The 22,500-nt window shown below is 33.5% G+C and overlaps 1 protein-coding gene across 4 annotated transcripts in view; it reads left to right on the forward strand.

Moving 5' to 3' along the window:
- Positions 1 to 22,500, forward strand: part of LOC135194854 (adenosylhomocysteinase-like 1) — a 284,838-nt gene that overhangs the window by 84,987 nt on the left and 177,351 nt on the right. The window contains exon 1 of one of the 4 annotated variants that reach the window (XM_064221043.1): positions 6,417 to 7,514. The exons of the other annotated variants lie outside the window; for them this stretch is intronic. Within the exon in view, the coding sequence (XP_064077113.1) occupies positions 6,753 to 7,514 (762 nt within the window). The 5' untranslated portion in view covers positions 6,417 to 6,752. Of the gene's footprint in view, positions 1 to 6,416; positions 7,515 to 22,500 lie in introns of those variants that run through there. 4 annotated transcript variants of the gene reach the window in all.

The raw sequence follows: 22,500 nt of genomic DNA on the forward strand, positions 1-22,500 counted from the left end.
CACATCAACCGTGCATTTGATGTCTAGGCCAGTCCCTTACGACGCTCCTCGATTGGCTGTTGATAAGCCAGTCACAGGGCTGGGAGCTCTTAGTCTCTCTCGATAGTTCTCATAGGCAGGATGTATGTGATTGGCTTATCAACAGCCAATCAGGAGTGTTGTAAGGAACTGGCCTAGACATCAAATGCACGGTTGATGTGAATCTACTATAGTAGCAGTGAGGTGCTATGTCGTGTGTGCGTGTATGTATATAATGATAATAATGACTAAATTCCAGCTCATTCCTGACTCCTGTGTGAACGTTCCCATCTCTGTCTTGGAATCTCTGAATTGACTGAGCCAGAGTCAAATCTGTGGGAAGGAAAAAAAAATCAATCTTGGTAATGGACTGATGTTTGGTTTCAATTTCAGGACAGCTGAGCTCATGTTCACTTTGCATAGCTTTTGCTGAGCCTGGTTAGAAGAAAGCCCCCTCTCTCTCTCTCTCTCTCTCTCTCTCTCTCTCTCTCTCTCTCTCTCTCTCTCTCTCTCTCTCTCTCTCTCTCTCTCTCTCTCTCTTGTGGGCTAGAAACTTTCTACGTAGATTTAGTTAGTGTGTGGATTTTTTAATTGTTGTACGAAATTTTTGGGTGTATTTTGAATTTATTTTTATTGAAATGATAAATTTTGAGATATACGGCATAGATTAGATTTTGAGAGAGAGAGAGAGATGAGCGGGAGGGAGAGGAGAGGAGGAGAGAGAGAGAGAGAGAGAGAGAGAGAGAGACTTTCTGTGTAGATTCTGATAGTTTAGGTTTTTTTGAGTTGTACGAAATTCTTGAGTGCATTTTGAACATATTTTTTTTATTGAAATAATAGATTTTGAGAGCCATATGTCATAGATTTTAGGAGAGAGAGAGAGAGAGAGAGAGAGAGAGAGAGAGAGAGAGAGATGTGTCTGACCAGAGTTATATGAAGATTCCTTTTCTGCTGAGAGATAAACACTCGCTGTTCTGAGAGAGAGAGAGAGAGAGAGAGAGAGAGAGAGAGAGAGAGAGAGAGAGAGGGGGGGGGGTTGGGGGTGTTTGGTTCGGTTCCTTCGGTTCCTGGTCAAGCACATTTACTTTCGTAAATATCACGAAATGCTGAATCAAACGCCTGATCGAAAATCGATGCCTTGCATCGGTGGTGTTGTGGCACAGAGAGAGAGAGAGAGAGAGAGAGAGAGAGAGAGAGAGAGAGAGAGAGAGAGAGAGAGAGTAATAATTTAAATAGGAAAGTTGAAATACTCTTTCTGATCTCCCAATTGTTGGCTTGGTAGAGGTATCAAGTTATTAAAAGAAGGGGAATTCTGATTTATGAAACGATTAGTATTTATAACCAACTATCGACGGGTTCAAATAAGTGATAAATGATTTATTGAATGTTCAAATAATCAATAAACGATTTACTGAATGGTTCAAATAAGTTAGAAATAATTTATTGAATTTTTCAAATGATTAATATATGATTTATTGAATTTTTCAAATAAGTAATATATGATGTATTGAATGGTTCAAATAAGTAATAAATGATTTATTGAATGGTTCAAATAAGTAATAAATGATGTAATGACTGGTTCAAATAAGCAATAAAGGATTTATTGAATGGTTCAAATAAACAATAAATGATTTATTGAATGGTTCAAATAAGCAATAAACGATTTATTGAATGGTTCAAATAAGCAATAAATGATTTATTGAATGGTTCAAATAAGTAATAAATGATTTATTGAATGGTTCAAATAAGTAATAAATGATTTAATGACTGGTTCAAATAAGCAATAAATGATTTATTGAATGGTTCAAATAAGCAATAAACGATTTATTGAATGGTTCAAATAAGCAATAAACGATTTATTGAATGGTTCATATAAGCAATAAATGATTCATCGAATGGTTCAAATAAGTAATAAATGATTTAATGACTGGTTCAAATAAGCAATAAATGATTTATTGAATGGTTCAAATAAGCAATAAACGATTTATTGAATGGTTCAAATAAGCAATAAACGATTTATTGAATGGTTCATATAAGCAATAAATGATTCATTGAATGGTTCAAATAAGTAATAGATGATTTAATGACTGGTTCAAACAAACAATAAACGATTTATTGAATGGTTCAAATAAACAATAAATGATTTATTGAATGGTTCAAATAAGTAATAAATGATTTATTGAATGGTTCAAATAAGCAATAAATGATTCATTGAATGGTTCAAATAAGCAATAAATTATTGATTGCAGGGTTCAAATACGTAATAAAGGATTTATTGAGTGGGTCAAATAAGCAATAAATGATTTATTGAATGGTTCAAATGAGTAATAAATGATTTATTGAATGGTTCGAATAAGTAATAAATGGTTTTTCAAATTGCGTTTAAATTGCTGATATTTTATTTTTTCATTATTACTGTGATTACTATCAAGTTAAAGTTTTTTTTTTCTCTACATTCAATTTTCGTATTTAGCCCTATGGACCTGACTACTGTAACCACCTAAGGTCTCTAGTTGAAATTTAAGTTATATAATCTGTGCACTAACTGTTATAATTCAATGCATTTTTTTTCTCACCAATATTATTACTGTTATTACCAGTATTATGATTACTATCTTTTATGCTACCTCAGCTATTTTGTGGATAAGTGCCGATTACTCATTTTTCTTATGTTGTCTAATATATCTAGATTGTGTATGTTACTGTGTATTTTGTATATTCATTGTATATGGCCCTGAGCCGAAATAAAGGATATTATTATTATTATTATTATTATTATTATTATTATTATTATTATTATTATTATTATTATTATAAAATGATCATTTTGACTTTTGTAATGAACTACACACACTCCTCGATAGTTTCAATATCTGTAGTAAATTAGTTTTAATATTTGTGTGTTAAATACTACACACAAATCATCGTTTTATAATAAGCTACAGTCTTCATATTTGTGTGTAAAAAACTACACGCTTATAGTATTGAGATTTGTGTAATAAACTACACACAAATAATTCATAGTATGAATATCCGTTTAATGAATGAGTTTTAATATGTGTGTGTAAAATTTATACACACAGTGACTACGCACAATTATTCAGATAGTTACGTAACTTATGATACATATAACTTATAATACATATTATCTGAAGACTTAATTTTATTATTGATTGCCACAGCAATTATTTTTTATCTAGGATTATTATTATTATTATTATTATTATTATTATTATTATTATTATTATTATTATTATTATTATTATTATTATTATTATTTAGACCCTAAAAGCGAAACCCAGAAGGCTCCTATCTCATTGATTTTCTCGTAGCTGGAAACTCGCCGAGTCTGTAGATTATGCAATATATCTGGCTGTTAGAATTCTATGGTTGCCCGATATGATGATGATATCCTCTCTCTCTCTCTCTCTCTCTCTCTCTCTCTCTCTCTCTCTCTCTCTCTCATAAACAGTCTCTCTCTTACTTGGAACATAACCTGTGTGCCTCTGGTAAGAAACAGATTCTCTCTCTCTCTCTCTCTCTCTCTCTCTCTCTCTAATTGGTTTTACCACCCATCTGTCAAATGATGATTGTAACATTTTCCACGGAAAGCCAAGCCCGGAAAATTTTAATTTAACACCAATCTGTCAAGTTATTTTTTTTGTGACATTTGCCACGTGAAGCCAAGCTTTGGAAACCGCTCCTTACCTCTGTTTTCCCAACTCCAAAAAATATCCTTCATTAGATCCCTCCTTCGAGGTCGTATTTCCATAGTCCGTCAGTCCTACCTTAGAAAAGTACGTAGATCTCGCCCCTCCCGTCGGCCTCTGTGTACGAAAGCCCCGGATAACGTGAAAAGTACTGAGTAAACATAGTTTATGTCAAGGTGAAAAACAACCCTTTGTGGATCTATACAGGGTTGAAATTGAAGGGAATTGTGGTTGATTGTGGTTGATTCGTCATGTGTCACCATTAAATTTAATCTCTCCTTCACAATGGAATGGTTGAAAAGCGTGACGTCACATACTCCTCAGATTTGTATAAAGGGAGTTTGTATCTCTGTTTATTTTTTCTTGTCTGTAATTTTTTTCTGTATTGGTTTTTTTTTTTAATGTACCATTCAAACAAATTTTTCCTTGTCTGTAACTTTTTTCATAGACCATTTTATAGGTTATTTTCATGAAAAGGGCTATCTCTCCTCTCTCTCTCTCTCTCTCTCCTCTCTCTCTCGTCTCTCTCTCTCTCTCTCTCTCTTCTCTCCTCTCTCTCTCGCTCATCTCTCTCTCTATATATATATATATATATATATATATATATATATATATATATATATATTATATATATATATGAGTATACTTTTTAAAATATTACATTTATTTATATATTTTCCCGCTCGTAACTTTTTCATAAGAGTATTATATATCGTTTTTATGAAGAGGGGTTTACTTTAAAATATATTAATTTATTTAACAATATACTTTTTTTCAAGTATACAATAGTAGTCTGTATACTTTTTATGAGAGTGGTTTACTTTACATATATATATATATATATATATATATATATATATATATATATATATATACTATATATATATATTATTCTTTTGTTCGTAACTTTTTTTTCATGAGAGTATTATATATATAGTTTTCATGAAAAGGGTTTTACTTAAAAGATATATATTTTGATATATATTATTTTGTTCGTAACTTTTTTCATAAGCGTATTATAGATATAGTTTTCATGAAAAGGATTTTACGTAAAAGATATTATATTTTTATGAAAATAATTTTACTCTTAAACAGTACATACTTTAAAATATGTTTTTATAAATATTTCACCTTTTTCCTTCATCCCCGCAAATGTCTGCTATTTGCTTATACGATACCTACGAAAATTTCTTTTATTTTCCGCTCAAAAGCAACCTTTGCATGGCCATTATCACTCTTTGTGAGAGCAAAAGGGGGGCGTGTCCTGTCGTATTGCAGACGTTCCTATTGTGACTCGATGGAACTTGCTTCGCAGTTTTCTTCTTCTTCTTCTTCTTCCTTTCAACAATTGTCGTTTAGGTCCCACGTTGTACTATCTGCTTGCATTGTTGTTGCTCTCTCTCTCTCTCTCTCTCTCTCTCTCTCTCTCTCTCTCTCAGGCCAATAGCATTTCAATTTGAATTGTCCACTGTGTGCTTTAGGCCTATATATATTTTTACCCCACACTAATTGTACTTTCTGCTTGATTTGGTTTTGTTTACCTCTCTCTCTCTCTCTCTCTCTCTCTCTCTCTCTCTCTCTCTCTCTCTCTCTCAGGCTTATAGCAATTCATTATTTTGCATCGTCTTGCGTGATTTAGGCCTATAAATATTTACCCCATTCTCATTGCTTGAATTGTTTTTGCTCTCTCTCTCTCTCTCTCTCTCTCTCTCTCTCTCTCTCTCTCTCTCTAGGCCTATAAAAATTATTATTTTGCATCGCCGTGTGTATTTTAGGACTATAATTTATATGCCCCTTTTGAATAATAAGCTTTATATATTGATGTTTCATATAACGAGGATGATGACATCATAGTCAAGCAGTAGATCATTATATAGGTAGAAACCCATTGCGTCTGCGCATTCACTAACCCTCCCCCCCTTTTCTCCTTCTATATCCCCCCCCCCCCCTGTTCTATGAGACTAGTTGGCTCCAATGCAGAACCAGGCGATGCAGTTTCATATAAAAACTTTGTTCGTTTTCTTCTTAACCTCTTTCATCTCTGGAGTCATGAAAGAGAGAGAGAGAGAGAGAGAGAGAGAGAGAGAGAGAGAGAGAGAGAGAGAGAGAGAGAGAGAATTTTAAATTAGGTTTTGATGAGATTGCTCGGAGATTTATTAAACTTTCGGTCGTATATTTCTGTGACGTTTCAAAGATGAAGTTATGCGTCTAGCGGTTTTATGTGTGTTTGTTTTTCTATTTTTGCCACCGGCAAAAAAAAAAAAAAATTGCTGATGTTTACACTTGCGTCAGCAGTGTGCTTGCATTGTACCGGGTTTGTGTGTGTGTGTGTACACGTGTGTACATTCAGTCTTCACGTGGGTGTATACAGAGGACACTCCAGAGGACAGCCAAGTATGAGACTAGTCATGGCTGCGCGAAGAAACTGGTTGCAATTTGCGGTAATCCTCGACAAGTCCACTTCAGATTTATAGCTCAATCCCTGACTCTCTCTCTACCTCCCTCTCTCTCTCTCTCTCTCTCTCTCTCTCTGATAATGATGCCGATAATATAGTGAAATTTCGACAGGACCCCTCTCCTCTCTCTCTCTCTCTCTCTCTCTCTCTCTCCTCTCTCCGCGAGGTGCAGGGAGAGCAGCGTCAGCAGGCAGCAGCAGCAGTAGTGCTCCATGAGGAGGAGATTGGAGCAGTTTAACAGGGAGGCTTCCCCATCCTGGCGGTGGGTCGTTTCTCTCACTCTCACGCTCTCTCTCACTCTCTCACTCTCTCTCTCTCTCTTTCTTCTCTTCTTCATCTCCTCAGCCGCTCACACACACATGGTGGCCGTAGTCGCATCTTAGCGCTGTGGCTCTCGGAAAGACCTGTGGTAAGGAGCGGAGGCGGCGGCGGTGGTGGTGATGGTGTTCTTATTAAGTGATCGAGAGAGGCTTCTTCTTCGATAGGCCGATACGCGAACGTTAAGTGGACGGCATCTGAGATCGAGTGTGCCCCTCGGAATTACTCGAAATATACAGATCGATTCTTTATGAGACTAACGTCCGATATGGCGGCTAATATCATCCACCAGCACCAAGCAACGGCGTCACAGGGCGACACATCCTACGGCGGCAGCTGCGGTGGCGTTGGTAGTGTTGGTACTACTAGTGACGCTAATGTTGACAGATGTAAGAAGGTCGTCACCTCCTCCTCCTCCTCCTCGGCGTCGTCCTCCTCCACCTTGAACGACAACCAAGAGATGATGATGAGTGGAGTGAACAACAATCCCACCTGCAACGTTGCCAGGAAGCTGCCCCAGCTGCCGGCCCCGTCCTACGGAGGCAGCCTCTCCATGATGTCCAGCGACGGTGCGCGGAAGGGGGAGAACCTGCCCACGACGCTGGCCACGGTCAGAGAAAACGAGTCCTTCTCGGCCTACGCCACCAGGGGGAACTTCTCCGAATCGCTGGAGTCGAGGGCTTCCATTAAGCGCCTCGAATTTAAGAAGACCCGTCGGAATTCCTACCAGAGGTCCCTCCAGTTCATCGACGACACCCCCGACAGTTTAGTGGACGACGAGGAAGGGAACGTCGTCGTCAGCAGCAGCAATTACTCCCCGCAGATCGTCGGGAGGTACGTCAAGGGCCTGGCGTCCTCCGCGGCCCATATTGCCGTCGTGGCTGCTTCTACTACTGCTGCTTCGACTTCGTCAGCAGGAAAATCCCACCAAGGGGATTCGCCAGTCATCTCTCCTGCTCCTGTTGCGTCTACCTCCGGCGGGAGTGATTCCGGCGTGGGCAGTATACGGAAGGTTTGTGTTGGCGATCTGTCTGGCCTTTGTATATATGTATTTCTCTCTCTCTCTCTCTCTCTCTCTCTCTCTCTCTCTCTCTGGGGTTTGTATTGGCAATCTGCTTTATTTCTCTCTCTCTCTCTCTCAGGTTAATGTTGAGAAGCTGCTTGTATATATTCTCTTCTCTCTCTCTCTCTCCCTCCCTCGGGTTCGTGTTGACTGTATGGTATGCTCTCTCTCTCTCTCTCTCTCTCTCTCTCTCTCTCTCTCTCTCTCTCTCTCTCTCTCTCAACGTGAGTGAGAGTGAGTTCCATTTAGACAATTCAAACAATAAAGAAAAGCAATTGATACGACATGCAGTTTCATTGTTGCACAATAATTATATTTCATTGAATAAGCGGATAGTCAATGTTACAATATGGGTAGAACTGGTGACTGTTCTACCCATATTATACATCCTTAATGATAATGAGAGATTACAAGACGATTTTCTGATATGTAGAAATCTTGGTATTTTAGTAATAGTACATTTTTTTAAGATAAGGTTCAAATAAGACCGTTTTTTTAATTGAATCTGGGTATTTTTTTCTTAATAAATAATCCTAATACTGGTCTTTCCTGGAGTTTATGACATTTTAATCTAATTATCTATCAATTACATTTTTCTTTTTTAATAAGTGGTATCTTGTTATATATATTATATATATATATATATATATATATATATATTTATATAATATCATATGTATATATATATTATATACATATTTATATTTATTTATTTATTTATATATATATATATATATATATATATATAATATATATTTATTTATTTATCTGTCAGTTTATATAGTGTATATGTTTGATAATGATATTTCATGAATAAAGTTTCACTTTTAATCACTAAACACATATTTTACTATTGCATAGAATGTGTATTTTCACACAGCTGCATATAAACTACGAATGGCTATGACTATCCTTAAAATATATACATCAAAATGATAAGCTGTTTTGCCTTTTATGCAAATGAAATATATCGGCATTTAATTTTCTATATCACAATGCATAAGTGAACTTGAATGATTAAAAGCTCTTGTGTAATACTGGGTGAATTATCACTTGACCAAATAATCAGTCAAAATCAACGATTATTATTATTGAATGGTTCATAAATTATCAGCGATTGTGATTAAATGATACATAAATTATCAGAGATTATGATTAAACGATACATAAATTATCAGTGAGGATGATTAAATGATACATAAATAGTCAGCCATTATGATTAAATGATACATAAGTTTTCAGTTCAGTGATTATGATTAAATGATATATAAATTATCAGTGATTATGATTAAATCAAACATAGATTAACAACAATTGATTACAATACAAAAATTATCAGCAATTATGATTAAATATGTAAATTGTCAGCAATTATGATTAAATGATACATAAGTAATCAGTGATTATGATTAAATGATACGTACATTGTCAGCAATTATGATTAAATGATACATAAATTATAAGTGATGCATAAGTTGTCAGCGATTATGATGAAATGGTACATAAATTATCAGCGATTATCACTAAAATGATACATAAATTATCAGCGATTGTGATTAAATGATACATAAATTATAAGTGATATATAAATTATCAACGATTATGATTAAATGATACATAAATCGTACACGAATCAGGTGACGCGTAATTTGTACCACTCAAGTGAACATTAATGAACCGAATTCTCAGTCATAATTAGAAGTTCGTGGAATGAACAAATCTCTTCATAATTTGTGACAAAAGTTTAATTGCACTGTTATTGTTATTGGAGATGAATGATATAATTTATGATAATTGGCGATTATATCTGCTTCGAGGTGAATTAATTAGATTAGCAGACCTCTGTGGGATAGATGGAGGGAGTAGGTAGTTGCCAATTAGTGACAAATCGTGAAAAGTTGCCAGTTAACATAAATTGAAATCGTTATTCATTGCTTCAGTTTTAAGAATATCATTAGAATTAGTCACTAGGAAACAAATAGGAAGTTAAATTCCGAAGTTAAAATTTTCCTGTAAGGGGCTAGTTCCATCTTTCTGTATTTCCCTGTACCTGCTCTTACTTCTTTCTGATCAGCACCACAATATTCTTTGGTAGCTTGAATTTCAAATCAGTGGCGCCTTAGGTGGGCTTGTCCATATGGATAGGGATCATCTTCTGAATTAATAATAATAATAATTTTAGTTGGGGAAAACTCTCTATCACGAGAGTATATATAGTGTTCTAAGGGGTCCACAGTAATAAAAATGTTAAAAAGTTCGTATTTAATTTATAAACAATTTATAAAAGCTTTCGAACTCTTCCCTGGGTTCATCTTCAGGGAAGGGTTCGAAAGCTTTTATGAAGTTTATAAATTATGCACGAACTTTTAACATTTTTATTATTGTAGACTCCTTAGAACAGAATGATGATAGTGCAATTGCGAGGTTTTCCCAATTGTTGCACCTTCCAATCCTCTCGCTCTCAAATTTCCTTCAACTTAACAGTTTCCATATTACAAAAAATACCTCTGGTTCATGAACAAATCTGACAGTAATTTCAGAGACGCTAATTGATGCTGGTTTCAAACGAAGCAGACGTCTAGCGTTCAAAGGACTGTTTTAACGTTCAAAGGTTCCCCCCGCCTTTGTCAACGCTTAAATGAACGAATTTTTTTATTTTTATTTTGGCGTTGTGACGTTGCATTTCGTGAGCGTCGACATTCGATGTGTTGGTTTTATTGAAGTGTCTGATGCAATGGTCGGTTCATGGAAGAAGAGTCAGCGGAAAGAGGAGAGATATGTGGCCTTATTGACGTTTGCTGAAACGTGGTTACTTGTTTCAGAGAGAGAGAGAGAGAGAGAGAGAGAGAGAGAGAGTTTGATTGATAGATTGATGTATGGTTACTAAAACTGGCGTCACAAATAAAAGTAAATGAACTGAAGAGTCAGCGAATAGAGAGAGAGATATATGGCCTAATTGACGTTTGATGTAACGAGGTCACTTGTTTGAGAGAGAGAGTGAGAGAGAGAGCCTCGGTTGATTGATTGAAGTATGGTTACTAAGACTGGCGTCACAAATTCGAGGGTTTTGACACCGTGATAAAATCAGATAAACTGTGAAGGCATAAGGTTTAAAGGAGTTTCATATAAAAGCTGTTATTATATTTACAATAGCATATGCGTGTATTGGATCTCTCTCTCTCTCTCTCTCTCTCTCTCTCTCTCTCTCTCTCTCTCATTGTTTAGTATATATATATATATTATATATATATATATATATATATATATATAGGTATATATATATATATATATATATCTATATATATATATATATATATATACACATATATATACACATATAATAATAGATACATATATACTATACAGAGAGAGAGAGAGAGAGAGAGAGAGGAGAGCGAGAGAGAGAGAGAGAGCAGAGAGGACATTCTCGCCAATAGATGGCGTTAGTGTCACAATGTTGAACTCTGGGCGTCAGTAATTATGACCGTAGCTTAATTGATGTCTCCTGGAATCTGTAATTGGCTTTTTTTTTTTCATTTTGGTTGACGTCACAGGTCATCTATCTTGGTTATTATTGATTTAATATCTGATGGGGGGGGGCGTTTATTATTTTCCTTCACTTTTTGCAGAAATGGTGATTGGAATAATGGAAATAATTAGCATTATTATTATTATTGGTTTGATTTTTTAGGGTTTTATATATACGTATATCTATTATTATATTATATATATTATATTAATTTATCTTTTATCTAGATATTATATTATATATAATCATTTATTTTTATTTATATGTAATCATACTATAATAATTATATATAAAATATGTATATGTTAATATGTTATTATATGTTTATATTATTATATTATATATATAATATAATAATATATATATATATATAATAACACGTAATAAAAATTTATTTAAAGTATGTATGTAATGTATATTTTACAAACACATATTTATATATGTATGTATGCATAAGATATCTATATATATATATATATATAATATATATATATACTATATATATTATATAATATATCTCTATATATATATATATATATATATATATATATATCTATAATATATATATATATACTGTCACACAAAAGAAGAAATAAACTGCTATGCAAGACATATCAAGACATTCCTCTACAATCAAGTACCTACTTTAGGATTGAAGAAGCCTCGTATTGAACACGATTGAGGAAGGGGATTGGAGGGGGATGTTTCCAACCCCACTCGGGGGGGGGGTCTCCAACCCCACTTAGGGGATGGTGGGGGTGGTAGGGAATCCAGTTCACTTTATCACGCGTCAAGTGAATTTTTATTGGCAATTGAGTCAGAGTTAAATTCTCAGGTTTGGTGTGTGTGTGTGTGTGGGGGGGGGGGGGGGGGGGGGGGGGGGGGGTTAGGGTTTGGAAGGGTGACCTCATGAGGCTACTTGAAGTTATGGTTAAGGATCGTCCAATTGAAAGATACCTATAAGTTACAGGTTGACAGAAATGCCTGTATGATTATGAGGAGGAGTCCCGTATGTTAAATTGACATAGATTACTGCAAGTTAGACTGACAGAAATATTTGTAAGTTACATGGACAGATAGATGCCTGTAAGTTAGTTTGATAAGAGATTCCTGTAAGCTAGGTTGATGCACGGATTCCTGTAAGGGACTGATAAAAGAGATAACTGTAAATGACATTGACAGGGAGATTCCTGTAATTTAGAGAGAGAGAGAAGAGAGAGATCAGAGAAGAGAGAGAGAGAGAGAGAGAGAGAGAGAGAGAGAGAGAGAGAGAGAGAGCTGTAAATTACTTGACTGGGAGATTCCTGTAAGTTAGTATGATCAAGATATTTTAAGTTAAATTGAGTGGTAATTCCAAGTTAGGTTGACGCAGATTCCTGTAAATAAAGATTGACAGAGAGATTCCTGAGAATAAAGTACAGATTCCTTTTAAAGATAGATTGACGAATTGATTCTTACTTTTTAGATTGTCAGGGAGATTCCTGTAAATTAAATAGACAGGGAGATTCCTGTAATCACAGCAATGGGTCCTTCGACTTACAGATTGACTCCGACTTCTTGGAAGTATTAAATTTGTACTTTTTTTTTCGAGACAGAAACTGCCAGACAGACAGGATTTCTTCGACACAGAGAGTCTTGTAGACACACAGACTAACAGACTTGAGTTCCTGACTGAGTGTAGTCGTGTGTATTTGAAATACTCGTTATTTTTTCATGTATCATCTTAACAGACCTGAGTGTATGTTTGAAATCTCCCACTGAGAGAGTTATTCAGTGTTTTTTTTTTTAATTCAAGAATTTGATACATTTTGAACGATTTGCTTTCATCCATTTGTTTTTTTTATTGTAGTTATTTATTTAATTTTATAAACATATCGGTGTGACTTCAGCCACGTTATCATTATTCAAGTATTTTATTATCATTTCTGGGTTGTGGGGGGGGGGGGGGTGGAATGGAAGCTATATGTTATATACATATATTTTTCTTACTTTGGTCTAATAAAAGAAACAGTTCATAGTCATTTAAACGTAATATAAACGAGCTGTTTCAATTTTTATATCTTTTATCAAAGATGATCCGTATTGATGGTATACTAAGTAATTTCTTATGTAAATTATTTGTCTTTTATTGTTTTCAGATTGTTTTGGTGTTTTATCTTAATTCTCGCGTTTATTTTGTCATGTAATTTAATGTATGCATATTATACATTTCCGTATTCATTCACAATTTGTTTTACACACGTTCGTATTCATACACAATTTTGTTACTCATTTTTGTATTAATTCATATTTGTTATTCACATTTTCGTGTTTTCTCACGATTTGTTATTCACAATTTCGTGTTTCCTCACGATTTGTTATTCGCATTTTCGTGTCCTTTCACAAATTGTTATTCACATTTTCGTGTTTTCTCACGATTTGTTATTCACATTTTCGTATTGTTATTCATATTTTCACTTATTCACAAATTGCTATTTCACCCTGTCGTATATTTCATTCACAGTTTGCCATTCATTCGTGTTTTCCCCCTATTCATGATTTCTTATGAACATCTTCGTATTTTTCATTGTTTTATGTATACCTGTTTACCTTTTGCAAAATTTCGTCCTATTCTAATGTATTATACTTACTTTAGACACAGATGGCTATTGTGTATGAATTTACATAATTAGTTATTATGTACTGTAGAGTTAGTTACAATTTGGCAGCCATATTCCTGAAACATTGAACCAACCTCGAATGAAAGACTCGATTTTTGAGTATCTAATTGGACAGGTTTGCCCAAATAAGCACCAAGTTAGCACAGAACCCCCCCCCCCCCCCCCCCCCCCCCCCCCCCCCCCCCCCCCCCCCCCCCCCCCCCCCCCCCCCCCCCCCCCCCCCCACCGCTCCCCACCTCGTTAAAACCTCCTACGAGCACATACTTTTCATAAGGAACTGGTTTAATTGAAAAAGTGGTTGGTTGTCGGGTACCATACGATGTCTTATAGACCAAGGGGAGGAGAAACCCTCTATATAGGTATAGATAGGTTGATTTAGGTTAAGAAGAGGCTAAATTTCTTGTATGTGCTTTTTGTAATAAGAGCTTGTTTAATATTAGTTTTTATTTGTATTTTTATTTTATTGTATTTATAATTGTTATTTATATATATTTTTATTTTTTATTTAGTACTTTATTTTTTATTCTTATTTTTTATTTTTTTTTTGTTTTGTTTTATTTATTTTTATATGCTTTAAGTAATAAGAGTTTTTTAATGTTAATTTTTATTTATTATTTATTTTATTTTATTTTATTCATTTATTTTATCATCTTATTTTTCTTTTATTTTTATTATTTTGTTTTATTTTTTATATGCTTTAAGTAATAAGAGTTTTTTTATGTTAGTTTTTATTTATTTGCATATTTTTATTTTATATGATTTTTGTATTGTATTTTTATCTTATTTTTCTTTTTATTTTGTTTTATTTATTTTTATATGCTTTAAGTAATAAGAGTTTTTAATGTTAATTTTTATGTATTTACATATTTTTATTTGATTTGATTTATGTACTTTATTTTTTATCTTATTTTTTTAAATTTTGATTTTATTTTATTATTTTTATATGCTTTAAGTAATAAGAGTTTTATGTTGATTTTTATTTATTTACATATTTTTATTTAATTTAATTTATGTACATTATTTTTTTATCTTATTTTTCTTTTAATTTTAATTTATTTTATTTTATTTATGTTAGGGTTCAGAATCCAACACCTTAGGAACGTCGGTCATAACATTCACCTGATCTGATGAATAATCAAACCAATTTATTCCAAATTCTAGATGCCAAATTTCATTAAGTTGACTTAAGGATAAAAAAAAAAATACTCTCCCTCTATCATCATAAATTTAAATGAAATCCAGTCTCATTTCCCCTGGAATCTGCTATTCATGTCATTTTTCTTTCTTTCCAGGTAAGTACCCTGACTGGAAGCTTCTATTCGTGACGTTAAAAGGGATTAGTATCCTGGTGGTGGTAGGTGATTATGTCCTCCCTCAGATCTTGAAAACTAGTGTGGCTGGAAGGCTGGAAATTGGTATGTTGATCATCCACCCTCCAATCATCAGGCGTTCCAAATTGCAGCCCTCTAGCCTCAGTAGTTTTAATTTTTATTTAAGGTTAAAGTTACCCATAATCGTGCGTCTGGCCACGATATAGTCCAGGCGGCCAGGCCACCACTCGGACGTGGTTCAAGTTTGATGGGCCGCGGTTCATACAGCTTTATACCGGAGACCACTGAAAGATCTTGTTTTTGGTGGCCTTGCTGAAAGACTGTACAGGAAACTCTATTGTTCCGAAGAAACTAAGGCGCATTTTTTTTTACCTATTATATTTTGTGTCGTTTTTATTTACTTTGGAAATCTGACAGCTTTGTTAAACCAGGCAGAAATCAACAATATGTAAAGAGTTTTTTTTTTTTTTAATAGCAATCAGTGATAATATAGCATTGACACACACTGACACAATCGTGTCGTAACATTATGAACCAAATGCCTTTTGGTCGAAACAATAATATATACACATCTAGACCTCATTTCTTAAAACCTGTCATTATTAGGCGTCTCGTTGCTAATTGCTTATTTGTTGCTGGTCCGAGGGCAGAATCTCTTTCGTCATTGGGTGACTTATATATACTATTAATTTTACGTCATCAAAGGCAAAGTTGTCTTAGCGTTTAGTGAAGAATTTCGCTTCCTTGATTGTAATTACTAAGATTTAAAAAAAAAACTCTAAATCTTATACATTTGCGAAGGACATTTAACTTAGTAAATTGCGGTAAACATTTTAATATTATTGATAAAAGTAGTTTTTTTTTACGTACTGTTTTTGCGTCATGTTCAGCCATACCAAGATTTCGTATGAAAATAGATTTACCTGTATCTTTGTGTAAACAATTTATTTTTTATAATTTTATTTTTTTTTTTTTGGGGGGAAGGGGGGATCTATCAGTCCTCCAATTCGACTAGGTGGTATTTATAGTGTGGGGTTCCGGGTTGCATCCTGCCCCCTTAGGAGTCCATCACTTTTCTCACTATATGTGCTGTTTCTAGGATCACACACTTCTGCATGAGTCCTGGAGCTTACTTCAGCCTCTAGTTTTTTCTAGGATTCCTTTTCTCAGGGATCTTGGGATCGTGCCTCGTGTTCCTATGATTATGGGTACGATTTCCACTGGCATATCCCATATCCTTCTTATTTCTATTTTCAGGTCTTGATACTTATCCATCTTTTCCCTTTCTTTCTCCTCAACTCTGGTGTCCCCATGGTATTGCGACATCAATGAGTGATACTTTCTTCTTGATTTTGTCAATCAACGTCACGTCTGGTCTATTTGCACGTATCACCCTATCTGTTCTGATACCATAGTCCCAGAGGATTTTTGCCTGATCGTTTTCTATCACTCCTTCAGGTTGGTGCTCTTACCACTTATTACTGCAAGGTAGCTGATGTTTCTTGCACAGGCTCCAGTGGAGGGTCTTTTGCCACTGAATCCTGCCTCTTTTTGTACTGGTTCTGTGTAAGTGCCGCATTTCGCTTGCTATGTGGTTTATGGTTTCATTTTTCGTATTGCACTTCCTACATATGGGGAGAGAGTTTATTTCCGTCTATCGTTCTTTAAACATATCTGGTTCTTAGGGCCTGATCTTGTGCCGCTGTTATCATTCCTTCAGTTTCCTTCTTTAGCTCTCCCCTCTAGCCATAGCCATTGCCATGTGTCATCGCTGGCTAGTTCTTTAGTCTGTCTCATGTATTGTCCGTGCATTGGTTTGTTGTGCCAGTCCTCTGTTCTGTTTGTCATTCTCCTGTCTCTGTATATTTCTGGGTCTTCGTCTACTTTTATTAGTCCTTCTTCCCATGCACTCTTTAGCCACTCGTCTTCACTGGTTTTCAGATATTGCCCCAGTGCTCTGTTCTCGATGTTGACGCAGTCCTCTATACTTGGTAGTCCCCTCCCTCCTTCCTTTCGTGTTATGTTTAGTCTGTCCGTATTTGCTCTTGGGTGTAGTGCTTTGTGTATTGTCATGTTTCCTGGTTTTCTGATCTATGCTGCGGAGTTCTGCCTTCGTCCATTCCACTATTCTGCGCTGTATCTGATTACTGCACTGCCCATGTGTTTATGGCTTTTATCATATTTCCGGCGTTGAGTTTTGACTTGAGTATCGCCTTGAGTCCCTCTGCATATATTCTTTCCTGGTCGTGCCCTTCATCTCTTGGTGTTTTATTATTATTATTTATTATTATTAGAGGCTGTTCCATATTAATAGGTTCATCTGAATAATCTTGATATATATTAACTAATATTATACGTGATATGAATATATATTCCATTTCTAACCAAATTACACATTTCTTCTGCATTGAGGCAAGATTACAAGTTGGGGTTTTATTGTGAAGGAATTACTTTGAAAAGCAACGCCCGAAATAACCTTAGGTATTAAAGTAATGACGTTTCTTGAGATTTGCTTGAAGTTACTTTCTACACATAAACTGTTTCCAATGTTTTTTTTTATTTTTAATTTTTTTTTTTAATTTTGGCCGTTTCAAAATTCCACGAAATATTTTCGTAACAGAAAAGAAAAAAAAAATTAAACAATTTTCCAATTTTCTTTATTTCTGACGTAGTTTGGTAACAGAAAACGGCACCTAAACCCCCCTCCCCCCTCCTCCCTCCTCCCCATTCCCCCCCCCTCAAAAAAAAACAAAAAAAGTTCAGACAGGTCCACGACATCTTAAAAATACCTCTTTGTTCTTTGTGACTTCAGTAAAGAAAAAGCTTATTGGATTAAAAAAAGAGACTGGATTGTATTGAATTTATTTTTTGATTATTTTTTTTATAAATGTCTTGTTACTCTGACGTGCGTTGGTCGGGATTTCCATGCCCAAGTAAATACCATGAGTTGCAGTTTCTCTCTCTCTCTCTCTTCATTATTATGACAGTAATACCATGAGTTGCAGTCTCTCTCTCTCTCTCTCTCTCTCTCTCTCTCTCCTCTCTCTCTCTCTCTTCTCTCTTAAACACACACACACACACACACACACACACACACACACATATATATATATAATATATATAGATATATATAATATTTATATATATTATATAATATGTTAATACTGTTATATTTATCTTTATGAATCTTCAATGTATCAATATAGTATAGATATATGGTATATATATCTATAATCTTGTAATATAACAAATATTATCGAACTGTATATATATGTATATAATGTATTATGTGGGGAGGTATACACTATATATATATATATATATATAGTGTATTTGTGTTCTGATACACATGTGTCTCTCAGCCTTCGAGAGAGACTGTGCAAATGAATATTCATGCGTATGTCTTTTTTTTTCATGTGTCCTCGGGCATTCCTGGACACTTTTGTTGAGTACTTTGTCTCGTCCTCCTCACTTTCAGGAAGTGAGGTTTTTCCTCCATGATTCATTTCAGAGGTTGTATGAGAGCAGAACCTTCAGATTTGACAAGAGGGGAGTGTTTGTAGGTTGCGCGCGCGAACACACACACACGCGCGCGCACGTACATATATGCATTTATATATATGTATATATATTTATCTATATATATATATATATATATATAGTATATATATAATATATATATATAGTATATAGATATAATATTATATATATATATCTATATATATATATATATATATATATATATATATATATATATATATATATATATAGGTGTCTGTGTGTGTTATCTATATAAAATAAATTTTATATATAGTATATATATATATATGGTATATATGATATATATATATATATAAATATAATATATAAATGATGTATATAATATACATAAAATATATAATATTTTATGTATATTATTATATACAAGAGGGGTAGTGGAGGTGCTTGGGCGCGCGCGCAAACACACGCACACGTCATATATGCATATATATAGTATATCTAATATATATATATATATAGAATTATAATGATATATATATATATATATATCTATAGATCATAATATATATATATCAATATATATATATATATATGTGTGTGTGTGTGTGTGTGTTGTGGTTAAATAATAAATATATAAATATTTTAGTATATATATATATATATATATATCATATATGTATGTATATGTATGTATATCTATATATATATATATATGTATATAAACATGGTATATATATATATATATTATATCTTATATTATAAATGTATGTAAATGATGTATATAACTATACCTATATATATAAATATATTATATATATACAATTATATAAATGATGTCATCTAATATGCCATAAAACATATATAACTATATTTAATATAACATTATTTATATAATCGTACATAATATATATATATAAATATACGTATATATATATATATATATATCTATATATATATATATATTATATATATATATATATATATATATATATATATATCCATTTCTCTGCAAATAGTATTATTCACTGCAAACGCGTATTTGCAAAAAGCGCCTTCAACCGCGATTTAGAAATCTTACTTCAGAAAATAAAAAAAAACTTCGAGAGTTCACGATGCCCAACGCGGGCTCTTTTTTGGGCACGCGGAGTCACGTGCGAGCGGACTTCGCTCCGGACTAATCGGTGGTCCGAAGTCGATTCTCGGCCCGGCCCCATCGGAACGATTAGATTTATTTCTGGTGATAGGAAATACCTCTCGATATAAGTGGTTCGGATTCCACAATAAGCGTAAGGTTCCCGTTTGCTAGGTAAATCAATTATCCTAGTCACGTAAAAAATATCTGGGCCAGCCCTAGAGCTGTTAATCAGTTTTCAGTGGTCTGGGTAAAACTAAGATAAAACTTGTGGCCCCAGGCTGCGCTCCGACAAAACAAGTCACTATGGCTTTTTCAGAGTGCTGAGTTATCCGGCAAATTGTGTATCATTATAGTGATATTTTTTGATTGTTTAAAGTCACTATTATTTGGTGGGTATTAACATAGTTGTTTTGTTTTCTATTATTATTATATTGTTGTTATTATTATTATCATTATTAATTATTATTATAGTATATTAATAATATAGCACAACGATATTCAAACATAGGTGTGTTCATAAAGCTTGTATACTTCCTAACAGTATATTATAATAATGATAATAAAAATAATAGAAATTATTATTTTTTATTTTTTATTTTTTGTTTTTTGTTATCACTCATCCTATTCGACTGGGTAGTTTTTATAGTGTGGGGTCCAGTGTTGTTATTATTATTATTATTATTATTATTATTATTAATTATTATTATTATTATTATATTATTCCAACATCACAAATACATTTTTCCCCACCTCTCAAGATTTAAAAATAACATCTACAACTTCTCCTAAAATCTGTTCCGCTCAGAAACAGGAAAGAGGATTATTTGGCAATTTTGCTAACGAGAAACGCCTATTGCATTCTAGGACAGTTATAAGTGTTGTAATTCATGAGCGTGTCTTAAGTTATAAGTGCCTTAGGTCTGGCCTTGCAAGGCTCTGTGATACCAGGAGTGACTTAACTGTTTTTGGAAAGGACTAGTTTTTTTTTTTTTTTTTTTGTGGGTGGGGGCTTCACAGATATGAAATCTTTCGTCCGCGGTTGGAAATTGTGAATTATATAATGGAGGTTTGTTTATTATAGTTTATTAGGTCGTAAGAGAGAGAGAGAGAGAGAGAGAGAGAGAGAGAGAGAGAGAGAGAGAGAGAGAGTTTAGTCATTTCAGTTTTATAATTTATTTTTCGAACTCCTTATATATACCAGGTTGAATATAAATTTAGCAATAGCTATCCATATTAAGCTCTCTCTCTCTCTCTCTCTCTCTCTCTCTCTCTCTCTCTCTCTCTCTCTCTCTGTAAATCTACATTAATCTATTTTTTTTAAATAAAGACCTATTCACGTAACCACGTCAAATTGCTCTCTCTCCTCTCTCTCTCTTCTCTCTCTCTCTCTCTCTCTCTCTCTCTCTCTCTCTCTCTCTCTCTCTGGGAAGCAAGTGATATTTAACTAGATCCTTCTCTGAAAGGAATTAAGCTTTAAAAAATTGATCTTTTTCTGTCTTCCATAAGCGTTGTATTTCATCACAGGAAGTCTTAAATATCTGTCTATACCACGAGGCTCTTGTTTTTTTTTTTCTTACTTCTTCTTCTTCTTTCTTCTTCTTAAGGTTAACTGGAATGAGCAGCTGCGTGCTTTTCGTGTCTGTGGGGGGCGTGGTCAGAAATATTTTTGCTAAGGGTATTCAAATGAAATGTCTTAGGAATGTGTTTACGTTTTGCTCGGGAATGAAAACTTGGAATATCTTAGGAATGCGTTCACGTTTTGCTCTGGGATGAAAACTTGGAATATCTTAGGAATTTTTTTACATTTTACTTTGGAATGCAAACTAGGGTCTTTTTTGTAATGTATAAATTATTATTATTATTATTATTATTATTATTCTTATTATATTATTTATTATTATTTTATTATTATTATTATTATTATTATTATTATTATTATTACGTAAATAAAGATTTGACTTAACATAGCAGTGTAACATCAATATTGGAATAATATGATTAGTTTACATTGTTGCAAAATCAATAAGTCTCTATATAATAATGAATATATTATTATTATTATTATTATTATTATTATTATTAATTATTTATTATTATTATTATTAATGCAATATACCACCAGTATAATAATATAAGTAGTTCATATTGTTGCAAAGGCAATAAATCTTATTACATTTCAACAGTAACGAAAAAAAAATAAAAAGCAAAAAATTAAAACTGGTCCATTCCCAGAAGGCGTTCTGCCCAAAGTAGGAAGTCCCAATCGCTCGCTCGCTGTAGGGCGCGTGTCTCCTGTAGAGGTGAAGGTTTTCAATTGAGTTTGCCACTGGCCTTTTCTAGTTACAAATGTCATTCATTGTACGTGGTTTTTTTTTTTTTTTTTTTTTTTTTTTTTTTTTTTTTTTGAGTTAAAGAGATCTCGCTTTGGAGACTTTTGTGATGAATTGAAGTTTGCTGCTGATGGAAGATGGTGTATTGTGCGTGTGTATGTATGTATGTATATATATACATATGGTATATATTATATTTATTTATGTATATTGTTGGCCGAGTCGGTAACATCACTGAAGTCCTGATTTCTTCTCTGTGCGCTGGTTCGAATCCACGAGAGGAAGTTTGCTGATGGATGATGGTGTATTGTGTATGTGTGCATGTATGTGTATATATACATATGGTATATATCTTCTTTATATATATGTATATATTATATATTATATATATATATATATATATATATATATATATATATATATATATTGTTGGCCGAGTCCGGTAACCT

Source organism: Macrobrachium nipponense, chromosome 20, assembly GCF_015104395.2.
Source record: "Macrobrachium nipponense isolate FS-2020 chromosome 20, ASM1510439v2, whole genome shotgun sequence".
NCBI lineage: Eukaryota > Metazoa > Arthropoda > Malacostraca > Decapoda > Palaemonidae > Macrobrachium > Macrobrachium nipponense.